General features: G+C 36.0%; 2 protein-coding genes and 1 long non-coding RNA gene across 3 annotated transcripts in view; 2 read left to right on the top strand and 1 right to left on the bottom strand.

Moving 5' to 3' along the window:
* Positions 1-25,815, bottom strand: part of LOC126969917 (uncharacterized) — a 433,182-nt gene that overhangs the window by 72,497 nt on the left and 334,870 nt on the right. The window lies entirely within an intron of this gene.
* Positions 1-25,815, top strand: part of LOC126969958 (uncharacterized) — a 238,884-nt gene that overhangs the window by 208,921 nt on the left and 4,148 nt on the right. The window lies entirely within an intron of this gene.
* LOC126969941 (glutamate--cysteine ligase regulatory subunit) lies at positions 5-25,567 on the top strand. Its single transcript, XM_050815582.1, has 6 exons — positions 5-498; positions 3,010-3,277; positions 19,817-19,963; positions 20,898-21,014; positions 22,478-22,663; positions 24,852-25,567. Exons 1-6 carry the CDS (start codon positions 403-405, stop codon positions 25,010-25,012), a joined length of 975 nt encoding a protein of 324 aa, XP_050671539.1. The 5' UTR covers positions 5-402; the 3' UTR covers positions 25,013-25,567.

The raw sequence follows: 25,815 nt of genomic DNA, 5'->3' as shown, positions 1-25,815 counted from the left end.
CAGTTTAAATTTTTTTAGTTATTTATAATATTATTTATAATTAATTTAAATGATAACTACCCAATAATCTTCCTCAAATTTCCAAATTACAATGTAGATACTGTGGCTATTTTCAAAATAATCTATTGTTGAAACGGTCAGAACTTTGTCTAAAGAACAAAAACGTAATAATGTTTTTCTGTACAGCTGATAATTATTGCTCATAGCCCGAATGTAGTTAAGTGCACAAGGCCACAATAAGTCAATAATCAGTTATTCACTATTCAGTTAATGTTGTCGAACATTTGAATGCAAACGTGACTTATGTACATTTCGGCATAGTTAATAACATTTGTAAATCTTAGTACCGTGGTACCGGTCAACATCTTTAAAGTTAAATTGATAGTGAGCAACCGAACAAAAATGCTGAAAACACCATCCAAAGTCACCATAAATACAGGAAATGTGTTAAGTTTGATTGATATCAAGAAAAAAGCAGGGCAAAATGTAACTGAAGAGGTATGTTTTATTGACTTTACCATACCTATGGTGTATTATATAATAATTTAAGGGGAATAATTATTATTGCATTTTGTTATGATTATGTTATGCTAACTGTTTCATAAAAGTAAACCTTAGATCACCATTGTATGTTCTAATAATATGACTATACATTTTTTAATCTGTTGAGGAATATTTTATATTGCTCCAGTAACTATCTAACCTTATTGCGCGATATAGAGAATAAAAACAATATAATTATTGTTTCAAAACTTTTATTCTCAGTTCATTCACCCTAAGAAGTTTATACTTGAATTATTTTGTAATTGTATGATGAATATTAATTCTTGTTTCGGAGTCAGGGATGTTTATTCAGTAATAGGTAGGTAAAGAAAACAAACATTAATATTACAAGCTACATAGTTAGGTACATAGGTACAAAGTAAGTAGGTTATTTTTAGATCATTTATACATCTAGATAGGTTCTCAATGTGGGCGATAACACCCCATTGTGGGCATTTGAGACTTTCGGGGGGGTAGTAGAAGACCCAGAGAAAATTAGAGGGCATTGGGATGGCGCAGAAGGGGCGTGGATAGATTAAAAAATATAGTCTAAACAGGCAAAAAACTATACGAAAATACTCTAGAAAAAAGCATATTTTCAAAGTGGCGGTGAGCAAAATAAGGTTGAGAAACTATGGTCTAGATAGACAGCTGTGAAAATGTCAAAAAACAATAGACTTTAGAACAAACCTCATACAAAAAAGAAAACACAAAGTTTCATTCAAATCGCAAATGTAAGAGGGTCACACTCACTAAACTAAAATTCCTGGACTGTTTTTATCAGTTGTCTAACAGCAAGAGACTGTATATAGACATATCAATTATCTAAGATTTCTTATATCATTGTGTGAGTTGAAGGTAGTTTTGGCCAAGTCACATTGGTAGTCTACACTATAATAGCTTAGTACCATCTTGAGCAAGTATCCAATAAGTAAATAGGAGAAGATTGTAGTGTGGATCTAGTTTACCTAATTATCAATGTATTATTAGTCCAATGCAGTTACAACTGTAACTGTAAATGTATAAGTAAAACTTGTTACTAATACTGTTTATTCTGTGCTTAGAGGCAGATGATGCCTTTGATGATACAACAAGCCATTTACTTATTCAGTCACTTGTTTTAAAGTAGAGGTTGAATTTATCTATAATATATAAAGGTTTGCTCATATAACTATTATTAATGATCAACTTTCTTAAATTATCATGTGAGAAATGGATGTTGGAGATTCAAAAATATTCCTAGAGTCAGGGTTGCCCGATTATATGATCAGCACTTCTATTTAATAAAACCAGTTGCTGATGATATTTCCTCCTCATGTCATTGCTGCTAATTATCAAAATTTATCAAATGTGGTGCAACATTTAGTCATAAAGTCAACATGACAAGTGTATTGTTATCATAACAAGGATGTGAGTGTTTAAACACTTATACAAGTATTTGGGAATTTGATATGGCTGCATTTACAGTTGTACATATGTAATTTGTATCAATATTTTAATAAAACTTAATTTGAGATAGATTTAATGAAATAATGAACAATTTAAAATTATTGCTTTAACTAATTAATTTCTGGGTGTATTCTATTCTATTCTTCCTACTATGGCTCCTGTGGAAGGTATACTACAAGTTTGCCATTGTAACGTTCAGGTCTTTCTGGTCTACCACCAAGCTCAGAGTATTTGTTCACTAATTTTTATGGTAGTGATCGGTGCTAAAGATTGAAACAAGTTTTATTTTCTTAATTTCTGGGTGTAAAATTGCAAAATATTTAGGATAATATACAGTGGTGGGTTATAAATCAAGAAAGATTCATGGCCAATGTTGTACATCAAATATTTATATTCAAAATGTATATAATATTACTCAGGTCTATGTAGACTTGGTATATTTAAAATGCCTCAGACCCGAGAAGATAGAGGTCCATATCACCCATGGTCCTCTGCGTCAAGTAATTTATGGATGGCTTTCTACAAGCACAGACAAAGAATACGTAATAGTACAAGTTCAGAAGGCTTACTCCACAAAATCAATTACAGAAATAGGGACTCTTGAAGCTATACAATAAGGTGTAATTCAGATCACACACCGCTATCAATCTACATTTTTATTCCCCTAGAAGTTGCCTCGCTTTCTATTGTATGACTCTTACCTCTTCTGACTATGTTAGGGTTGTCTTTTTTACCTAAAACTGTACCTAACTAGTAAAAATCTTATAAAATTAGCTCTGTTTGTCTGTAATATAAAAATAATGTTTGTATGTAATATAATGTGTAATCATAATATTAAATCAATGTTCTTTGGTTGTCAAACCTTCATTTGACAGCCCTGACACAGATGACACTTCAAAAATGAGACTGAAATGTGCTATCCGTACATAATGGCCCATGCATATTATGTTATTCTGACTTGTTTTTCTATATTTGGTATCATATAAATAAATGGTGGGCTATTATTTTGTATTTTAGCTATCAGAAAGCATTAAGCTGACACTATCAGAATGGGGGACAAAGAATGGTCTACTTCAAAATGGTACATCTAAAGTACCCAGCACTCAGTTAGACTGCATGGTGGTGTCTACTTCTTCGGCATCAGAGGCGGTGGTAAATATAACCAGGCCTCAGGATGATGTTCAAAATAAAATGGCAGAAGAGGAAAGGAAGAATCTAAAGATTGGAGTGAAGATCTTCATAAATGAGGATAGTACAGCCGCATTGACGGAGAGCTTAGAACAAGGTAAAGACTGTCTATACTTTCTCTATTAGAGTATGATTTCAATCTATACACCTAAGTTAATATAAAATATATATACAGGGTGTCCCAAAGTTATGGGACTTAATTGATTACTTTCTTTTAAAATACTATGTTACTTAAGAAGAGTTATGGTTTTGGCCATTCTTTCGATTGGCATCATAAAAGTAGGGGTCGTTTTTTTTACATTTAAGTTGGTTCGATTCCCAGACGAGGCAAGTAAATTTTAGAAAATCCTTGAATGCAGAAGTACTAACTTTTAAAAATAACATAAAGTCTTCTTTCAATATAATAGCCTATCTTCGATATTTAAGGTACTTTTCCTTCATGTCCTGGGGTCTTGCTCCAAAGATATGTAAATGGCTATATACAGCAGTTATTAGACCAATTATCACCTACGGAGCAATAACTTGGTGGCCCACCAAGCCAACCAAGCAAACCAAGCTGCAGCGATTCCAACGGCTGGCCTGCACAGCCATAACTGGTTGCATGCACACTACGCCAACATCTGCCCTAGAAACCATTCTAGGGCTCACACCGCTTGACATACATATCCAACATGAGGCGACAATGTCGGTTCTCCGCTTGAAGCTGATGGGTGTATGCAAGAATGATGACTGCCTCACAGGAAACCTCTGGAACAGAGTAAGGAAGGATTTCCCACTCTGTGAGGCACCCTGTGATAGAATACCCAAAACACACATCTTTCAAAAGAATTACCGTATTCAACTGTTCGAAGTGGGAGCAGACCAGTCAGGTGTAAATGAACTCCGAATTTACACAGACGGTTCCAAAATGGCAGCCGGAACTGGAGCTGGCATCTTCTCACAGGAACTGAATATACACACCACTATACCCTTAGGCATACACAGCTCCATATTCCAATGCGAATGCATAGCCATCAAGGAAGCTGCAGACGCGATACTAAGAAGGAAAATACACGGATATTATATCCGTATTCTATCCGATAGTATGGCAGTACTGACTGCGCTGGGGAGCAACACCTATAACTCAGCGCTGATATACGAGTGTCACCGATCCTTAGAACGAGCTGCCTCTAACAACACACACACACACACACACAGCGGTTCGTTGGGGAACGATGCAGTGGATGAACTTGCAAGGCGGGGGTTGGAAACGCAAGTGGCTGGCCCAGGGCCAGTCCTGCCGCTACCCTTCAGCCAAATGCGGTCATGGATACGCTCTCTCACCAACAACCTACATGGAACCCGATGGACAAATGTCTCAGGCTGCAGACAGTCGAAAGAGGCGATTCCTGCACTATCGCCCAAACTGACACGTCGACTTATTAGCCTAAACAGACATGACATCCGAATTATGGTCGGCACCCTAACGGGTCACACATCACTGAACAAACACCTATTTACAATCGGCGTTACGGACAGTCCTAAGTGCAGGGGCTGTCTAACCGAAGATGAAACGGTCACTCACGTAATTCTGGAATGTGCTGGGGTGGCCAACCAACGGGCACAAACCTTAGTAAATAAAACTAACTAAACTATCAAAAACGTTTAGAACATATTTCAGCCGATAAATGGAATACTATTGTGAACACTTAACTGTCAAAATAATCGCAAAAAGCTTAATTGTTTTGTATACATTTATACAAAAGATCTTTTCCTACTTTGGAAATAAATCAATTACAATTACAAAAAATCAATTACCGGTTGCCGTTTTCCCAAACCAATATGAGTTAGGGTCTTTCAAGAAAAGAGCATACTACCACCTTAAAAGCCTGCAACACATCTTTCGACACCTGTTTTTGCGGATTTCCATGTCCTCACCCATCCCCATTCCATGAGCATCTTGCCCATTTGCCCCTCTTATATAAAAAAGAAGTTTTGTATTTCAATTTTATTCCAATTATCCGCTCAGTCACTCTGTCAATTAATAACATATATACTTTAATCCGTTTGGAGCTTAGGACCCAGATTTTATTCTATTTTTATCAACTCATAGGGAACTTATAAATCTTTATGTAATCAACTTATTACATACACAAATGAGTGTTCAATAAGTTTCTGATAACAATTAATTGTTGTTTTATCTGGATTTATTTGTATTACAATCAGAATGATAGTAGGGTATTGTGTGTTTAAGTTGTAATCATCTGAAAAGGCTACTTGTGATGTACTTATCGACCTCAAGATTGTCAAAAGACTAATAGAAGACTTTTGCGTTACTTTTTTTTGAGTTATAAAATGTAGGCTTCTCGGACATTTAATAAATAAATCTGTGAACATATATTAGGGGTTAAAGAGTATGAATTGCTGTTTTCTACAGAGAAATATATACATTCTTTTGTATGGTAAAATATATTTAAGTACTAGCGGTGATTGGTAGTGGTAACGCCAAAAATGCCACATATATACATAAAAAAACATGGCAAAATAAAAAATACTTTTTGTTAATTACGAAATTTGTAGAAGTTTACCAGTGGGAGGCTCCTTTGCACAGGAAGCCGGCTGGATTATTAATACCACCACGGCGCCTATTTCTGCCGTGAAGCAGTAACGTGTAAACATTACTGTGTTTCGGTCTGAAGAGCACCGTAGCTAGTTAAATTATGGGCAAATGAGACTTAACATCTTATGTCTCAGGGTGACGAGCGCAATTGTAGTGCCGCTCAGAATTTTTGGGTTTTTCAAGAATCCTGAGCGGCACTGCATTGTTATGCGTAGGGCGTATCAATTACCATGTGAGCTGAACGTCCTGCGAGTCTCGTTCCTTATTTTCGTTAAAAAAAGTGTTTAATTAAATTAAACAACGTGACACGAAATTTTATTCTGCCTGCTTTTTTTACTCTATTGCGAGCTGTTTCTGCTGCCTTAATTCCTGGCCGAAATCCATATTAAAAATTACTTTGATATTCAATGTTAATCATTACACTTGAAGCCGAATGAAATAACAGTCCAATGTTGAACATTTTTTAAATTTAGAATGTTCTGAATGTGATAGAAGTTTATCTATGAAATTTCACACCAAAAAGGTCTTCATTTTGATCTAAAATTGCCAGTACGTCAAAACGACATTTTCATTCTTGATAAATAAGAGAATCAATTACCATTGCATGGTGCTATCATATATAGGTACTTCTCTGGCCTCTTCTAATCGCTTCGACAGGCCCGGCCCTTTCACATTACATTACACTTTATAGTCGTATACATTACAGGTATAAAATGATCTAATTTTGTAAGTAACGCAAATTCTTAGATAATTTATACGCCTAGATAAGGCCTGTTGCTGCTAGACAACCGATGAAAACAGGCCACGTTTACTGCTTTAGTGTGCGTGACTAGCTACGTCTGACACTCGCGATTTGTATGTCACTTTGTGTCAGTGTGCGTGCATTGCTCAAAATACGAGGTTAACTGTCAACCGTAAATTTTGTAGCTGTCACACTCTATCTGGACATATAAATTATCTAAGAGCAAATTGATACATTTGTTACAATCTACATTTACATTGAATTATGCACAGTAATGCTTGTAAGCATGATGGAGGCTGCTAATAACGTCACGGCTCAAAAGTCCATGATAACACATAAAAAACAACCATGATTCCAAGAGATGCTAAAGGTAATGATTATTGAACCATGACGTCATTGTGTTTTACACTATCATTCTGTTGAATTTCTAATTATTTATCTAAATTTTTTATCAAGACTGAGTTTTTAGAATCTTTTCTCTATAATAAAATATTTTTACTTAAAAAACTCATAAAAAATACCTAATTAAAGTGCAAAATTTTCCGCGTTGACAGTTTGATTCGACCGATTCGAATCGATTGTCTATGAATTCAAGTGCTCAAATCTCTAAAACCGCCTTCCAGATGAGAAATATACGGCTAGGCAAAATTAAAAAGAAAACTTTCTTACTTAAATTTAATTAAAACCCAAAACTACACATACCAAAACAGACTACTGACAGTAAGACAAACAGACACTGTCAGTAAATTTGCCAAAAACAATCTGTCTACAGCAAATACCACCTCCGAGGAAATAAATGGCGCTAAACTTCATAATGACAACTATGACAAATACTATCTTGACTCATTACATCTGCAGTCCCCCTGAAAACGAGATCTGGGAAGGTCTTGAAACGTCAGGTTAACTGAAATAATAATAAAAATGTAACTTTAACGCAAAAATCTAATGTAAAACACGGTTTCAATTACACGCGGTTTCATCCTTTTAAAAGTGTTTTATTAAAATACTAGCTGACCCGGCGAACATTGTTCCGCCTTAGAGGCAATAAATGAGCAGATTTTGGATTTAATTAATTTCAATATTTTAATAGGATAATTAATATAAGGAAATAAAAAAATCAAGTTCGTTAATGATTATTTATTGGCTGTGTATTTTGGTGCTTGGGTTGCACGCTTCAGTGAAGCACCTTGTGATAGACGACATTTACCGTTTTATTATCATGCGCAAAAGGAAATAACGCAGATGGTCTACCATCGCCTGAACATGCCACTTATAATTAATTGAACATGGGAAATGGATTCTAGTTTCAGACCCCAAACTTTCAAGGATTGGGCTTAAGATTTGAATGGCCAGGGCGAATGCGAGACGGATCGGAAAGGAAAGATTTGCGGGCTAACTCGACATGCAAAATGTTCATGAAGTAGTTGCTGCAGATCTTGAAGAATTGCTATTATCATTGCTGCATTGATCTCTTGACATCGATCAAGTTATTCCTCCATGTTGCCCAAGAAGTATAATTGTAAAAATTTATGCTGTGCATCTTCGAGAGGTTTCAATGATCCAATCCGATGGTGAATCTGTCCTTATATCTACAATATCAAAAGCAAAGTCCGTATTACTGATTTATAAACACTTTTTTAGAATTAGCATACATAATACACAGGAATAAGAATAGTAAGTATGTTATTCTTCTACTGTATTGTGTGTAAGTATATAAATAAATACCATGATTGTCCTCGTTCTTAGATATTGTCTGCCGCAAATGGGGTCATTTGGAAACAAACATTGTATTTTGGAGTGTTTGCTAGAAAATGTCGTGATTCGGTAGTTTCCCACTCTCAAACAGTAATGAGTACTGCAATCGTATCCAAATGCTCCTCGATTCAAATCAGTACTTCATAAATTTCTTCTTGTGCGTCGAAAATTATCTAGTTGTTGATCTCTGAGTTTTTACTGGAGGATTTCTTATTGCCAGCCGATCCGTTTTACGGGCTGCCTCGCATTGCTCTTGTGATTCATAGCACGAAGTCGATCCATACTAACGCGGTTCTTTTCACCTGCAATTTCTTGTTCTTCTTCAGTCCTTTCATTCGCAATGTTTCGAATCCTAGTTGCATTACGTCTTTGTCGGGAATAATTTGATCTTCTGGTCGTGACATTGTTAATGACAATATGGGCACAATAAGCTAATAGAAACTCGAAACAAACACACCAACCAGTCAACTTGAATAACATGACGTGCACTGTCAGTTGTATTTTATTACTCATGTGGCGTGAAAGTAACAAAAAACTTCATTGAATTCTTTCTATTCTCGAGATGTCATCAAAATGTCAATCTATACAAAATGTATCAGAAAATATGTTTTTTTATAATAATATTTTTTCGTGATTTTTTTGATATTTTATCTTTCTTTTCTCTTTACTATCCGGACTAAAAAAATCCAAAAATCTAACAACAGAAAAATTGGTCTAGCCGTTCTTGAGTTATAATCGGTGTAACTAACACGACTTTGTTTTTTTTTGTTCTACATAATTTTTTTTAGCCTTTGAATTCAAGCGCTCGAATCTAAAAATCCATTCCCAGATGACAAATATACGGCTAGGCCAAATTAAAAATAATCTTTCTTGCTTACCAAACTCGATGGCTCAACATATTTTTTTATGAAATCCCAAGAAGTCCAACCGCGTTTGCTCTATATAAAACATTGGAACTAACTTAATTTGGCCGATCTTTTTTTTATGAAAATACGGGACGAGTGGAGCAAGACGTTCAGCTGGCGGTAATTAATACGCCCTGTGCATTAATTCAGTGCCGATCAGGATTCCAGAAAAATCTAAAAATTCTGACATAAGATGTCAAGTCTCATTTGCCTAGTACAATACAACAAAGTTTACACATTACTGCTCCACGGCAGAAATAGGCGTCGTTGTGGTTCCTATAATCTAGCCGGTATTCTAAGTAAGTTACGATATATATTGAAATTGGCTTTACTTGATAAAACAACAATCATTTTCGCTTATTTCTTGTTAATGTTTTAATATTGTAAAAATACTTTTGAACCCTAAACTGCTAGTTTGCTGTGAAGTTGCCATTCGCCCTAGTTTCTGCGCATCTATAGCAACGTCGTAGCGTATTAGAAGTTTGGACTGAGGTACAAAGTTAACGATATGAATGACAAAGCTAAAGATGAAAAATCATACAGGCCAAAGTCACTAGAAACTATGAATGATCTCGTATTTCAATGGATGACATACTTCTAGGATTAAGTACACAAATTAAATTTTTAGATTTATGGGAGGAGCAGGAGCGATATCTCAAGTAAATTTCATATGCAAATATTGGAGTTGAGCAGGTTATCAACTGTAAAGTAGATCCTGTAGACGGAGCCACAACCTGAGAGTTGAACAAGTCATACAAGATTTATGTTCGATACGCCACTCGAACGGCTGGCTCAGCGCTCGCACGGAACACGTGAAGTCGCGGAATTTAACTTGGACAGCGATAGTGGCACTCAATAGTTATGTCTCCCCAAGATTGCTTGGCGGCCGTATAAATACTGTGTGTGTGTGTGTACGTACGTCGATACGGGCGTTATAGTATTAAGTTAAAGAACTTTTCTATTACTGTGCTGTGATATTTATCTGACATTCACTATCGAGGCCAATATGACAAGGCCAAAACCGTTCAACTTACACGATGACAGAAGTAACAATTTACCTTCTAACTTTGCCTAATCAGGTTCTGAGGTTGTAGATGTAATGTTTAAGTTTGTTTTTATTTAAAACATTATTGTGCTTCTCCATATTAGAGAAGACTTGCTCCGATTAAAAATAAATTAGCAATAAAACAAACGACTTCAAAAAAAAATTAATATGCACTACACAGTAAAAAAATAACAGCGTATTTTATACACTTTAATTAATTAATCTAATTCTAGTTACAATAATTATAGTTATTTTTGGAGTCGGTGTCAGCCACGGCAGGATTCAGCCGAGTATCGTTAATTTGCTTCTATGCGTTGAAGAGTTCTGTTACTTTGTCTCTCATATTCAGAACCGAACTGAACTCTCACCAAACTACCTATTTTCTAGTATATTCGTTCCAATAAAGAATTATCGAAATCGATTGGCGCGTTATTGAGTTAATCGTCCATTTGTCGCGCACATACTTAAAGCAAATAAAAGACTTATGGTTTATTTATGGATGCCATTGGATGCAAATCTGGAACAAACTATCATCACATGGGAGGCACCAGCTTACAAATAAAAAAATATCAAAATCGGTTTACCCAGTCGAAAGTTATGAGGTAACTAACATGAAAGAAGAACCTCCTCCTTTTTTGAAGTCGGTTATATGTGTGATAGTTATGTACGAATTACCCAGCGCCCGCTCACTTCGATTCACTGAATTGTTTGCATTTCAAATATACATATTATGTGCTTATGAATTGGATGAACACTAGAGTTAGGTGTTAAGTCTGAAAATGTGACCTCATTCAGTATGTATGAATAAGGTATTTAGTGCAAACTATCGAGATTCATGAAAATGTAAATTTAATTCAATAACAAACAATTTATGAACGATGCGGGACTCGAACCCGCGACCTCTCGCGTTCCGTGCGAGCGCTCTTCCACTGAGCCAACCGTTCGAGTGACGTATCGTTGATAAATCAATTTATTACAATTCCATAAATACATTCCTTAAAATAAATATTTTTATCTATATATATAAAAATGAATTGCTGTTCGTTAGTCTCGCTAAAACTCGAGAACGGCTGGACCGATTTGGCTAATTTTGGTCTTGGATTAATTTTGGACGTCCAGAGAATCTTTAAAAGGTATAAATATGAAAATGCTCGGAATTAAATAATAACAACAATTTAAATTTTCCTTTAATGAATCCCCGTCGTTCAGAAATCAAATTGAATGTTGAAAAATAATTTTTATATCTCTCCAACTCTCTCAGGAGGTAAAAAAGAAACTTAATTTTAGCTAACTATAGTTGGTAGATTACTTACAGTTGTAACTATCTATCAGATTATTTTTATATAAATTGATAAAATGTGGCGATACCTTCATTTAATATAAAGTAACTAAAGTTTTAAGAAATAAAGATTTTTGTAAGTACTACGTGCTTAGCCATGTGTCTACGCGGACGAAGTCGCGGGTATCAGCTAGTTTCCAATAAAAATCTTGTGTGTCTTGTTTGAGAGTTGAACAGAAGATTCAAATTCAAATATTTTTATTCAAAATAGGATGTGAAATCACTTATTGAAAGTCAAAAAAAACTACCACCCATTCCAAAATGAATGCCTCAGGCCTGAGAAGAATGGGCGCAACAATCTCAGCGGGCTTTTTTTTTTCATCAAAAATATGTTTTACAATTAAAGTAACATTTACAAAGTAACATTGTACAATTAAACTTATTATTTAATAGCCTGAGGGCGGTCGCTCCATTCCCAATCTGTGGTATCTGGATGGGCGTGTAAATGGGAAGAAGATAAGACGCCTTGGTTATAACACGACTTTAATTAATAGTGTCAATTAATTTTCTTGATACTGTTCAAGACTTGAACAGTATCATTAAGAAAGTCATTTATGTTATAGTAACCTTTACCACACAAACGTTTTTTAACAATTCTTCTGAATAACGTAATACTTTTGTTTTGAACATTTTCTGGGATCTTGTTGTAAAAGCATATACATCGCCCCACAAAAGACTTACTAACTCGACTTAGCCGAGTAGTAGGCATGATCAGTTAGTTCATTTCTGTTCCTGGTGTTAACATTATGGTTATGACAGTTTCTGGCAAATTCACTTATGTGCTTATGAACATACATTACATTATCAGAGAAGTGAGGGTTATCACTTTAAAAAAAAAAACAAATTTATCATGAACATGCTTGTCATTCTACGTCTGCGTTTGGTTGTCTTTCGATACCTTGTGGTTATTCAGCCTTCCTGAATCGGATTTCCAGGTATGATGATGAGGCTCTTCCAGCGAAGAAGACAATTAATGTCTCCTTCGTTTCGATGGAACGACCTAAAAATAAATACCAACTATCCCCTACCATGATAAGGCTGGGTTGCAACAACTAACTGTAGCAATAACAGACATGTTAAAGTACTGGTTAAGCAGCAAATCTGTTGCACCATTTGAAATTTTTTTGATGACGTCATAACTTTAACTGTAAACCGTAACAGTCCAATCTTCGCCGCTTAACGGCCGTTTTCAATAACCTATTTATCCTTAGTTTAACTTACTAGAGGTAGACCAATCTATCCTTTTACCCTTACTTACATTTCAATAACCTATCGACATAAAGCATTGGACTATAACTATATTGGACATAACTATGGATAGATAAGATCTTGTTACTAGTAGGTGATAGCAATGTATCCTTAACTAGAGATACGTTATTGAAAACGGCCGTACAGCTCTTGTTAATGTTAAATAGCGAAATAACTACTACTAATAATAAATACTAATAATAAATAACCTATAGACCTATCAAAGATATAGATATGGATCAATTTCAAGTCGCACTATTAAACTTTAAATTAGACAACATATGCAAACTCAACAACGTTGGTGACATGGTACAGAGTCTAAACCAATTGATAATTACCCTTTTCGACTCCTACGCACCCGTAAAAACTATTTATATCAGGGAAAAATCCTATCCGTGGATGACGTACAACATCAAACTGATGATGAAAAAACGTGATGAAGCCCTAGCCTTATCCAAAAGAAATATTCAGCACAGACCATACTATATTGAGCTTAAAAAATTTACTAAAATGGCAATAGAGAGGGAAAAGGCTGCATATTTTAATAAATACATTAATTCGAATTTAGATAAACCTAAGACTCTTTGGAAGCACATAAAAAACCAAGTACGCATCAAGCCGCAAAAAGAAATCGCTCTACCGTCACACCTTAATGATCCGGATACTATTAATGCTCATTTTCTAATTGTAGCAGCAGTTAACCAAATTTCTACTGCTGATATCAATTTTTTTATGAATAACTCATACAGTAACACCGTTTTTTGTTTTGAACCTGTATATGAGTCTACAATTTTGAAAATTCTAAGAACACTGAAATCTCAAGCCATTGGTAGTGACGGTATTTTTCTCGAAATGCTACGCCTCATTCAAGCTGACCTTTTGCCAGTCCTGACACAGATAGTCAATAATTCTATGACCACAAGCACGTATCCGGATCAATGGAAAAAAGCTATCGTTCGTCCACTAAGCAAGATTGCAAATCCATTAGACTTCAGAGACATTCGACCAATAAGTATTCTCCCATGTATGTCTAAGGTATTAGAAAAAGTTGTACATGGCCAAATTATGACGTACTTGGAAACTAATGGCATACTTCCAAGCCTGCAATCTGGGTTCAGAAGGGGTAGGAGTACCACCACCGCATTGATAGACGTTGTGGATAATATTTTGCTATCACAAGACCTTGTCTTGTGATAATTAACTAACACAGTGCACTCACCCAAGGGTGAGTGCACTGTGTTAGTCTTATTAGATTATTCCCGTGCTTTCGACACTATCAATGTGGAATTGCTGCTTTCTAAGCTTGTCTATTATGGATTCAGTGATCAGACTGTATTGTGGTTCAAAAGTTATTTTGGAAATAGGTACCAGAGCGTTGCTGTTACAGACGATAGTGGAAACACACGTTATTCCCGATATAAGTCGATATCAAGAGGTGTACCGCAAGGATCTATTCTTGGCCCTTTACTTTATAACCTTTACACTGCTGATATCATAAATAATATAGAGCACTGCAAGTATCACATATACGCGGATGATATACAGCTTTACATTTCGTTTCCTACAGATCAGATTCAAGTAGCCATAAATCAGTTGAACGCTGATCTACAACGTATTGCTGAGTGGTCGGAACGAAGTGCTTTAGCCTTGAATACAGATAAGACTAAATATATGATTCTTGGTACACCTTCTCTTATAAAAAACCTTGAACAAGCTAATCCATTGATACATATTAAGGGAATATCGCTGGGACGCGTGAATGAAGCTCGGAATCTTGGCATTGTGTTCGATGAAAGCTTAAGGTTTGACAAACATATCGACCAAGTAATATGCAATTGCTTTTATCGCCTAAAATTACTCTACCGTATTAGAAATCACATCACTCCTAAACTCCGGCAGAAGCTATGTGATGCACTGGTGCTTTCTAAATTAACCTACGGTGATACGGTTTATGGCGATCGCATACTTGTTCGTACACAAAATTCTATTCAGCGCATTCAAAACGCGTGTGCTCGCTATTGCTGGGATATTCCACCTCGATCCCACACAACACCATATCTAAACGATGCCAAAGTTCCCAATATGGAAAGTCGTAGGCGCACGCATTTTGCAGTTTTACTCTTTGGAGTTGTAAAATATCATATGCCTCCTTACCTATATAAAAAACTGTCTTGGCTAGGAGATAAAAACAGGGCCTATAGTACCAGAGCATCACACTGGATGCTAGACGTGCCTAAACATCATACAGCTGCCTTCAGAGGTAGCTTTCGTTATAGCGCGACCAAATGCTGGAACAACCTGCCTCCACCATTGCGTGACCTCACTACAATTTCAAACTTTCGAGTAACAATGAAGAAATACGTAATGGCGAGTCAGATTGATTCAGCTCTGGTTGCTCAAAAATAATAGGCATTAACAGTACTAGGTTGGACTTTTCTTTGTTTTTTTATTATATATTTATTACTCAGCACCGCGACGTGAAGCGTCAAACGGGAGCTACTGAAAATCAGTGCTGTGACCAATTGTCACAGGTAACCTGAGTAGCATCCCTTTTGATACACACTGCCACACAGCTGCTATGTTATAATATCTTGGTAAAGTTATTTATTTATTCTTTGTAAAATATGTTCTAGGTTAGTTTTAGTTATAATTTTTGTTTTTTCTTATTCTTATTTTTGTAGCAATGTAATGTTTCATGTGTGTGTCAAATAAAAGATATTATTATTATTATTATTAAATAGCGATCTGTCAAAAGTTTCAAATAAATATTCAATATTGACTTGATAGTTCACTTTTTAACTTTAACTATGCCAAGGAATACAATGATGCAACACTTTCCGCAGTCTATGTTAAAGACAGCGTTACTGTTAACGTTTGACTTAAACGGTAATATAGTTACGACTAAGAGAGGTATATATACTCCTATATACCTCTCGAATAGTATTATATATAGATATTATAATATTATTCGAAGCGGATAATTGAAAAGAAATCTGCTATTGAAACTAGTAGATAATAAAATGATATATAAATTATTATTTAATGATAAGCAGTAATAATCTATACTAGTAATATTATAAAGCTGCAGTGTTTGTTTGTTTGAACGCGCTAATCTCTGGTACTACTGGTCCGAATTGAATGATTCTTTCAGTGTTGGGTAGTCCATTTATCGAGTAAGGCTATAGGCTATGTTTTTTTTTTTCAAAATTAGGGATCCGTAATAAAATTGCTATTTTGTAACACAAGGTGTAAAATCGAAAACCTATTTTTGCGTGCGCTGCAAAAACTATTGACAATAGAACAAAATGATGTACAGGCTATAATATAGGCAATATTTTATTACTTATAAAACTATCGCGTGAATTATACTTTATATGGCAAAACAACGTTTGCCGGGTCAGTTACTATCTATTGTATAAATAATGTTACACACGAGATCATTGTTCGTCAGTGGCCTTGTTTTTAATTCAGTGTTTATGTATGATTGTGTTTAGCAATATTTTTTATTATCACATGTGATGAGACAAGCAAGACGATTACGTGAAGGCTATTGATACGCCCTGCCAATACATAGCGGTGCCGATCTGATTATTGAAGAATATATATTCAGAGAAAATTTTGATGATCGGTATGCAGACACGAATAATAAATATATGCAATGTTATGCAATCGAATGATGGGTAGGCAGAGACGTGTAACGAACATATGCAATTTTTTGCAATCCAATGAATATTGTTTGTACACGACGCGCAGTTTGGTTTTCGTCCTGGTCTCTCAACAGATTCTGCGATTTTTTGCCCTAAAAGTGTCGTAAATTACTATAAAAGTCGAGATACGGCCGTTTATGCATGATTTTTTAGATCTAAGCCGCGCTTTTGACCTAGCAAATTATAAACTACTCTGGGATAAACTGTCTAAGGGTTCAGTGTCATCAAAAACTGTTGATCTGTTAAACTACTGGTATGAGAACCAAGCAAGTTGTGTGCGATGGGGCGACTCTTTGTCTTACATATACAGTAGGTCTACTCGCAAAATCGACAACGATATATTCGGAACGATACGATAATAACACGAATATATCGCACCTATCCTACTCTAACAAATGTTCGTATTCCATATCGTTTATCGTAACAACATCGTAAGCATAGACTAATATTTTGTTTTTTTTTTAGGATGTTAGAGTGAATGAATTATGCGCAAACTATGTATAATCTGTGCTATGTCGCTGTTAAGTGTCAAAAGTCAAAACATAGCTTAGGCGATTAGGACCATGCCAGACTCTGCACCACCAATTTGCATCATTTACACAAAATGTAAATCTTCCAAATTTTGTAATCAATAGAATATGACTATTTAAAATTGAAAAAATATAACAAAACTTGCGGATAATAAAATGAAAAAAAAGTAACTCAACCCTTCTCGTCGACTTCCTATTTCTCAGGCGGCCATTTGCTTTACTTTCTACGCATAAACGATCAACAAAATGACTTAAATTACTCGGTAGTAAATAAATCCTGTTGAATAGTAAATTACATATAATTATTTTAATAATATTTATTAAGTATGTATATTGTATGGCAAGTATATCTATACAACTTGAAACGATAATAGCAACGACAGCTTAGAAGGTGTCGTTGAGATTATCGTAAAAGTGACGTTTGATTGTTTGTGAAATTCGAATATTCGTCTCTGACATTTTCAACTAAGAGTAGGGTTAGACCGATAATATCGAAAAATGTTTCGTTCGTTCAATCATCGTTTCGAAATTGAATACGATGTAACTAAGAGTAGGATTCGACACGACTAATGCCACGATATATCGAATATCAATTTTAGGAGTAGGCCCCCTGGTTAAACTGCGGAGTGCGTCGAGGTGGGCTTACCTCACCGGATTTGTTCAACTTGTATATGAACGACCTGAGGGCCTACCATCAACTTTTAATAAGCGATGCGATTCCGATGCACTTCAGTTTAGGTACCTAAACTGAATCACTAAAATTCGTACCATGAAGTGCCTTTTACTGAATGGCGTTCGGATCGCGTATGAAGAATGAACGAAATAAATTTGTCTGTGGTCCGCGGTGTGAGAAAGAGATGACGCTCTACAGTCGTTGCATGAGTTTGTCTCTCTTACTCGAACCATATGCGTTGCGTTTCGAAATCTAAAATGATATAATTTTAGCGGTTTTTTTTGCGTAGAAAATACTAAAAATACATTTTAAAATTGCGCTATAAAGCGTCAAATTATAAACCATTAAGCCCTTTTTTGTACTTATTAAATAATATATATAAATATAGTTCTTTAAATTACAAATTAAATGTTTGCTTAGGTGTTTTCGTAAAAATAACGAGTTATGAACGCACCTCTATTGATGTTTGATTTGACAGGACCACAGAGTACATTTTTTTTAATTCGTTCTTGCGAACAGGCTTTAGCCCGGGGCCTTACTGCCTCATCTCTAGTATTTTCATTTTCGGTATTTATTTTCAGTATTTTGTTTTACAAAAAAGTCCAATAAAGTATTCTCATCTCATCTTTCATCAATAAAATTTTCCTTTTCTGTATGTTTTCACTATTTTTAAAAAGTTATTAACAACACTATTCACTTTCCTCTAAGGAAGTACGAACTTTTTTCGAATCGCTCACTTTGACACATAATCTAGTTTAGGTCGAAATATTACCTCATTGTACTAATGAATGAAAGAACTAAGTCAGTTTGCTTTTCAATTTTTGACATTCAATTGACATCATTGCGATTTAATCAGTTGATTTGACGTCAACCTAAAATAGAGAGCTCTAATCACGTCGTGGTACGAAATAGCAAAGCAGTTCATTTTAGGTTGTCAACTGAATCGCAATAAGAGTTCATGGTAGGCCCGCAGATTAGGGAACTGAGTAGAACGAAGTTGGGTTGTCATATTGGCAGTACTTGTGTGAACAATTTAAGCTACGCAGATGACATGGTTCTTCTCAGTCCCTCAACCAACGGTCTAAGGCGCAAACTCTCAGCATTATACGCTTAACCATGGTCTGAAATATAATGTGAATAAATCACAGTTCTTATTTAAGGCGGGTTGCGGGCCGGATAAGGTTCCTTATGTTTTCTTGAATGGTAACAATGAATTTATTTTAATCTCTATTACGAATATCATTAACTATTGTATAAAGAATATAAAAAAAAACATGGGTCAATAGTACCCAAATTTGACATTTTTCGAACTTTTAAAAATTCGTATCTCTAAAAATATTAACTTTATCGTGAAAAGTCATAGAACCTTTTTTATTTGTATTTTAATAACGAATATAAATAAATTGTCCGGTTGAAAAATAACAATTATTTGCAAATAATATGGCACAGGTTTGGTTCATCGTAACATGACATTTGACGACCTGTATAGCCGAGTGGTTAGCGATCCTACCTACTAAGCTACTAGAGGTCCCGGGTTCGAATCCCGGTAGGTGCAAGTATTTATATGATGAATATGAATGTTTGTTTTCGAGTCATGGACGTTTAAATGTATTTATGTATGTATATATGAATTTATGTATGTTTAAGTAAGTATATTGTATTAAATATATCGTTGTCTTGTAACATAACACAGGCTATATATGCTTAATTTGGGGCAAGATAATTTGTGTTAAAAGTGTGTCAATATCAATATTAACGTGTATTTATATTTGAAGAGGATCGCATTAAAAAAATTTGTCGATAATTTTCGACACTCATGCGCCGATTCCTCTTGGACTATGGTTTTATAACCTACCTTATAAATTATTTTATTTGGATGTATTATTTGCATATAATACAGTTATATTGTATATTTTATTAAAAAAGAGCGCAAAAAAAAGAATTCTGGGAGAGTTTCTTGCGTTTCTCCTCTCTCTGAACGCCATTTGTTTCCGAAGCGGTAGAAGTATCTAGTATATTAGAAATGTCATCAAAAAGAATTCTAAAGGAATCAATTTTGAGGAAATAAATGCCTTTTATTTTTTGATTTTCAGTATTCGCAGCGCTGCGTACGGATTACATAGAGAATGTGATCCTGGCTTACAACCCGGACACCCAGCACAAAGGTGAAGATCGTGATGGTGCTGAAACAATGACCGCCTTCTCGAAAGCCTCTCCCATATCGCTCAGCAGTAATGTTGGTGAGTTACTGAAGTTTTTTATGCGAGAAACTCCCGGCCATTGCCGCTCAGAATTCTTGAAAACGGAAAATTCTGAGCGTTATCGCGATTGGGCCCGTCACTTTGATATATAAGATGTAAAGCGCCGATTTCACCAATAACACTTTAAACTGAGATTAACAAAACTCGGTTTTACGTAAACCAGTCGAAATGATCTCGATTAAACACAATACGATTGCACCAATACATTTTGAGCGTTTTGACATTAACTGAGTTTACATGTCATAAACAATAGAATGCATCAAATACCTGTAAAAACTGTCATCAATAAGTATTAATCAAAATTGTTATATTATGTCAATGTTTTTAGTACGATAGTACATAGTACGCAGTGATAGCTTTTGAACGCGATCAAATATGCTGAAAGTCCAAAATTCGGCGGTTAGCATTTAAACTCATATTGGTGAAATCCGAATTGTATCTATACACTCGTTTACAAGCGAAAACTAAGTTTTAATTGCGTTCTACTTGAATGGTAAAATTGGGGCTTATAAGCCAAGTTATTTCACTTGGCTTCCTTTAAACTAAAACACAATAACTGCACACTACTGCTTGATAGCAGAAATGGCGACGTTGTGGGCAGAGAAGCCCCGCACTAAATAGTTTTAATAGATTCTTATACCAATGTGTCTTATCTGTGGCTAAAGTTTGATTAGTCTTATCTTGAAGAAACCCGGGGTTTCTTGCTTCCGTCCTTTTCAGGTTTGAGGCATAATTTTCGGAATGGATCATTATTTCAGAAGACGTCTGCTGCTTTACAAAGGCCTAATCCAACCTATTCAAGCGATCTTGACCTGATCGATGAGATCGTTCCATCTTGTGGGCGGAATGGATATTCTGATATATCAGTGTTCAAAGCCACTATAATTTTATAAGTTTACCGTACCTATTACAGGGCGTATGGTTAGCACAGAGTTGGAGGCAGATAGCGAGGCAGACGCGCGAAAGTGTGAGGCGATCCTGCCCGGGATACAAGTCCTGTGGGAAGTGCTGGAGAACTACGTGAAAGATGGTGAGTAGAAGGCGGCGTCTTCTCGCAAAATTCGCCGATTACTGGCGACTTGGACCTTTGATACCACGGCTCTGAATAGGCTCCTTCCAAATTCCTGCCTATCCCCAACTTGTGTTGAAGATAAACCGAAATTAGCTAAACTAAAATGCTGCTGGTCTTTAAACTAATGATCTTTTTTTTATTAGAAAAGGAGGACAAGCGAGCGTACGAGTCACTTGTTTTTAAGTGATCACCGCCGCCAACATTCACTTGCAACAACAGACGAATCACAGGATTGTCTTTCATCATGTCATCTTTGATGGTACCCATGTCGTATCATTCCGGAAACACCGCACAAGGAAGCTTATTCCACAGCTTTGTAGTACGTGGTAGAAAGTTCCTTGAAAACCGCACTGTGGTGGACCGCCACACATCCACATGGCTGGGATCATATTCTAATTTGTTGCGTGTCGTTCGAAGGTGGAATTCGGCGGCAGGAATCAGGTGTAACAGCTCTTCGGAACACTCCCCGTGATAAATGCGGTAGAAGACACACAATGAAGGGACGTCTTCTTGATCTTCGGGCTGCTGTAACAATAACCCGCCTTTGCTCTCTGCTATCAAAATCAGACAGATGATTCTGCAGAGCATGTGTCTTCGAAAGAAATAATCGCTCATGTATTCCTGAAATGCTAGCACCCAGGTACAGGGCAGGCAAACAGCATCCTGGGGTGGTGCCCCAGGAGACTTCTTCGCTTGGTTAAATTAGGTTTCCTATCCTGACTCTAACTAACGTAGATACCCCGAGGCTAACCTGTCCCAAGCCATTTAAACCGCCGGCATGAGTTTAGCCAAGATATCACACTGTCGCTTCGCTGGAATTAAGACAAAGTCCAGAGAGCGAAGCTACAGCTGGAGCTGGCTTTTATTGAATTTTATTTTGTACGTATACGATCGTGTGGATGAACGACGTTTGAGAGGTACAAACAGCGTATCGACCAGCAAACACCACACAGAAAAACTTATTCCACAGTTGTACAAAATATAGTAAGAATCAAGTTAAACAGCTCTTCGGAACACTCCCTGATAAATTTATTTATTATATACAGACACTTTTATCGCATAATATTACATAATATTTGGTCCCTACACTAGGCGTAGCCTGTCCTGTAACCAATTTACATTCTATGGTTACCAATATGAACCGAATAGTCAAAAAATGCACTTTGTAAATGTGTGTGTGTGTGTGTGTGTGTGTGCGTGTGAGTGAGTGAGTGAGTGTGTGTAAACATCTCTGTATTTTAAATTTGACCGAGCAAATTTTAATTCAATATTTTAAATTTACCTTGTTGTATAAATGCAGTAAAAGACAAATATAGAAGCGACGTCTGAACAGCTCCAAGCGATTTCATCAATCACAGAGTACTGGATCCTCGAGAATAGTTGCTTCGTCGGAGTTCATTTATTAGCCAGTTGTTTGGCAGGTCGCGTCCAGCAACTAGGCGTGGCGGACGTGGGCGGCGGGTGTCTGTACAAGCTCCACGCGTGGGCGAGAGTGAAGCCCACGATAGCCCAGATCAACCTGGCGTCATGCTGCGTGGTCCCACCCTCGCTACACGCCTTCTGTAAGACCAACGACGTGCAGCTGTTGACTCACGCTGATCCTCCCGGTGAGTTAGATCTATATCCTAACCGTGCGCGATAGGTTTACACCTTTTTATATAAGAGAGGGCAAACGTGGAAGACTCACGTGATAGAAAAACGCGATCACAGAGGGTCTACCATCAACTTTTAATTAGTGACAGAATTCCGATGCAGTTCAGTTTAGGTACCTAAACTGAATCGCTAAAATTACCGTACCATGAATGAACGAAATAAATTTGTCTGTGGTCCGCGGTGTGAGAAAGAGATGACGCTCTACAGTCGTTGCATAATTTTGTCTCAGTCATCAATAACATTTTCCTTATCTGTATGTTCTCACTATTTTTTAAAAGTTATTAACAACACGATTCACTTTCCTCTAAGGAAGTAGCAACTTTTTTCGAATCGCTCACTTTGACACATAAGCTATCCAGTTTAGGTTGAAATATTAGTTCATGGTACAAATGAATGAACGAACTAAAACAGTTTTCAATTCACTTTCCGACTTGATTTGACGTCAACCTAAATTAGATAGCTCTAATCACGTCGTGGTACGAAATAGCAAAGCAGTTCATTTTAAGTTGTCAATTGAATCGCAATAAGAGTTCATTGTAGGCCCGCAGTACTCCATGTGAGACTCTTTACAATTTGTTATGTTTTTAATGTAATAACCCTCACTTCTAGGAATTAATACACAAATAAAATTTGAAAGAAGCCACAACCTGGCATTGAACAAAGCATACAAAATCTTATGAACGGTTGGCTCAGTTGGAGGAGCACTCGCACGGTACGCGCGCGGTCGTGGGTTCGAGTCCCGCATCGTTCATAAAATTTAGTTTTCAAATTTTACTTGTGTATTAATCCTAGAAGTGAGGGTGATCACTTTAAAAACATAACAAATTGTTTAGATTTGCAAGAGCGATATCTCAAGTCAATTTCCCAATTTGCAAATATTGGGGTTGAGCAGGTTATCAACTGTAAAGTAGATCCTGTAGATGAAGCCACAACCTGATAGTTGAACAAAGCATACAAGATTTTACGACGATACTTCACTCGAACGGTTAGCTCCGTTCATAAAATTTTGTTTTCAAATTTTATTTGTGTAAGTAGACTCTTTCCTCAGGTGAATTATATGCTTCTACAACAGGATCCCAGAAAACTTAAAATAGTCGTTAAATAACGTTTGTGTGATAAAGGTTACGAAACGACCGATTACAATTGCGAACTTTGATCGACATAAATGACTATCAGCTCACATGTCGTAAAATTTAAAATTGTAAACTTAAAACTAGTATCTATTGATATATTTTATGCACGAAATTTAATAATAAAATCATATTATTGCACTTTTTCTCATCCACCTTTTAAGCCATAAATGACGACCGTTTCAAATACATAACACAGAATTTATATATCTAAAACCACAGTAGCCAGTGGTACATTGCGAATATATAGGGTTATTGGTAATTCAATGTATTCCAGTTAGGAGGTCATAGAGCTGACTATTTCCGTTAATTTTAACCCCCCTGCATTATGCCAAAGTTAACTTTTAGAGTTGATAACTCAAACATGTTTTTTTTTTCAAAATAAGTCAAAAATGCAACATCAAATTTATTTTTCTTGAATCATTTATACGTCTAGAATCTAGATAGACTGTGACAGCTGTGAAACCCTCGAAAAAGATTGAGGTTGACGCATATATTTTGAGCAATGCACGCACACTAACACAAAGTGTCATAAAAATCGCGCGTGCAAGATTTATGTATTAAACCTGGTCTGTTTTCATTGGTTGTCTAGTAGCAAGAGACTCTAGACGTATTTTTTTTATGAAAATAAGGGACGAGACGAGCAGGACGGTCGGCTGATGGTAATTGATACGCCCTACCCATTACAATGCAGTGCCGCTCAGGATTCTTGAAAAACCCAAAACCTACTACAATTGCGCTTGTCACCCCTGAGACATAAAATGTTAAGTCTCATTTGCCCAGTAATTTCACTAGCTTTGTCGCCCTTCAGACCGAAACACAGCAATGTTTACACATTATTGCTTCACGGCAGAAATAGGCGCCGTTGTGGTACCCTAATATCGTAATCTAGCAGCCTTACTTTGCAAAGGAGCCTCCCTAAGAATGAATAATGAATAATAAAGTTTAAATTATCTTAGATTTTTTTTATATAAACAAGCAAAGTAGTAATTAAATTTAAAAATGTTTTCAGATCTATTATCAGTAGCCGCCATGAAGACTCTCTCTGACGCAGGAATAGGCTGTAACAACTTGGACTGGTGTGCGAGGTACCAGGTGCACATAAAGTGTAGAGGAGTATTGGCGCTCAAGGGCTATGTATGCAAAGCTACCATAGGGAAAGGAACCAAGTAATAAAAACCAGATAGTGTAGTCTAAGTGTTATTGACTCTTTTAAATAGAACACTTTTAAAAGATTAAAACGCGTATAATTGTAACTGTTTTCACATTAGATTTTTGCGTAAAAGTTATATTTTTATTTTAGTTAACCCGACGTTTCAAGACCTTCCAGATCTCGTTTTCAGGGGGACTGCAGATGAAATGAGTCAAAGATAGTGTTTGTCATAGTTGTCATTATGAAGTTTAGCGCCATTTATTTCCTCGGAGATGGTATTTGCCGTAGACAGATGGTTTTTGGCAAAATTTACTGACAGTGGCCTCTTCATTTTTGGTATGTGTGCCAAAATGTGATACAAAAAAAGAAGAGGTCTGGAAAGGTTTTGAAACGCAGGGTTAACTTAAATAAAAATTTAACTTTTACCCAAAAATCTAATGTAGAAACATTTCCAATCACATGTGTTTTAATTCTTTAAAAGTGTTTTATTTTAATATTTAACACTCGCGTTATACAAAGAAAATACTATGTTATTGACTCTAATTACTTTACAGTATCCTAATTTTATTATTATCTGTCTTGCTCTGCTATGTAAAAGTGCAGAAGAGGCTTTGCTCTAGGGTTGTCAGCCGTACTCTATTTCTTGTAAGTGTACTTTACGTGAATGTGGGTTTATCATGATAATAGTATCACATGAGTGTTTTAATACCTAATTATCAACAAGACTATCTACACCCATAATATGAATCCTCTATAAACGATTCTGAAACAGTTAGCTTACTGCAAACATTAAAAAAGCCAGTCCTAGTAACCATTACATCAT

The sequence above is a fragment of the Leptidea sinapis genome, chromosome 19 (assembly GCF_905404315.1).
Source record: "Leptidea sinapis chromosome 19, ilLepSina1.1, whole genome shotgun sequence".
Lineage (NCBI taxonomy): Eukaryota > Metazoa > Arthropoda > Insecta > Lepidoptera > Pieridae > Leptidea > Leptidea sinapis.
The sequence above is the reverse complement of the archived record's forward strand: the minus strand, read 5'-3'. Positions and strand labels throughout refer to the sequence as shown.

Excerpts from the sequence above, each read along its gene's own strand:
- LOC126969941 (XM_050815582.1), top strand. The coding sequence starts at position 403 with ATGCTGAAAACACCATCCAAAGTCACCATAAATACAGGAAATGTGTTA. Across the intron at positions 19,964-20,897 it reads ATCGCTCAGCAGTAATGTTG|GGCGTATGGTTAGCACAGAG; the intron begins GTGAGTTACTGA and ends TACCTATTACAG. Across the intron at positions 21,015-22,477 it reads GGAGAACTACGTGAAAGATG|GTCGCGTCCAGCAACTAGGC; the intron begins GTGAGTAGAAGG and ends GTTGTTTGGCAG.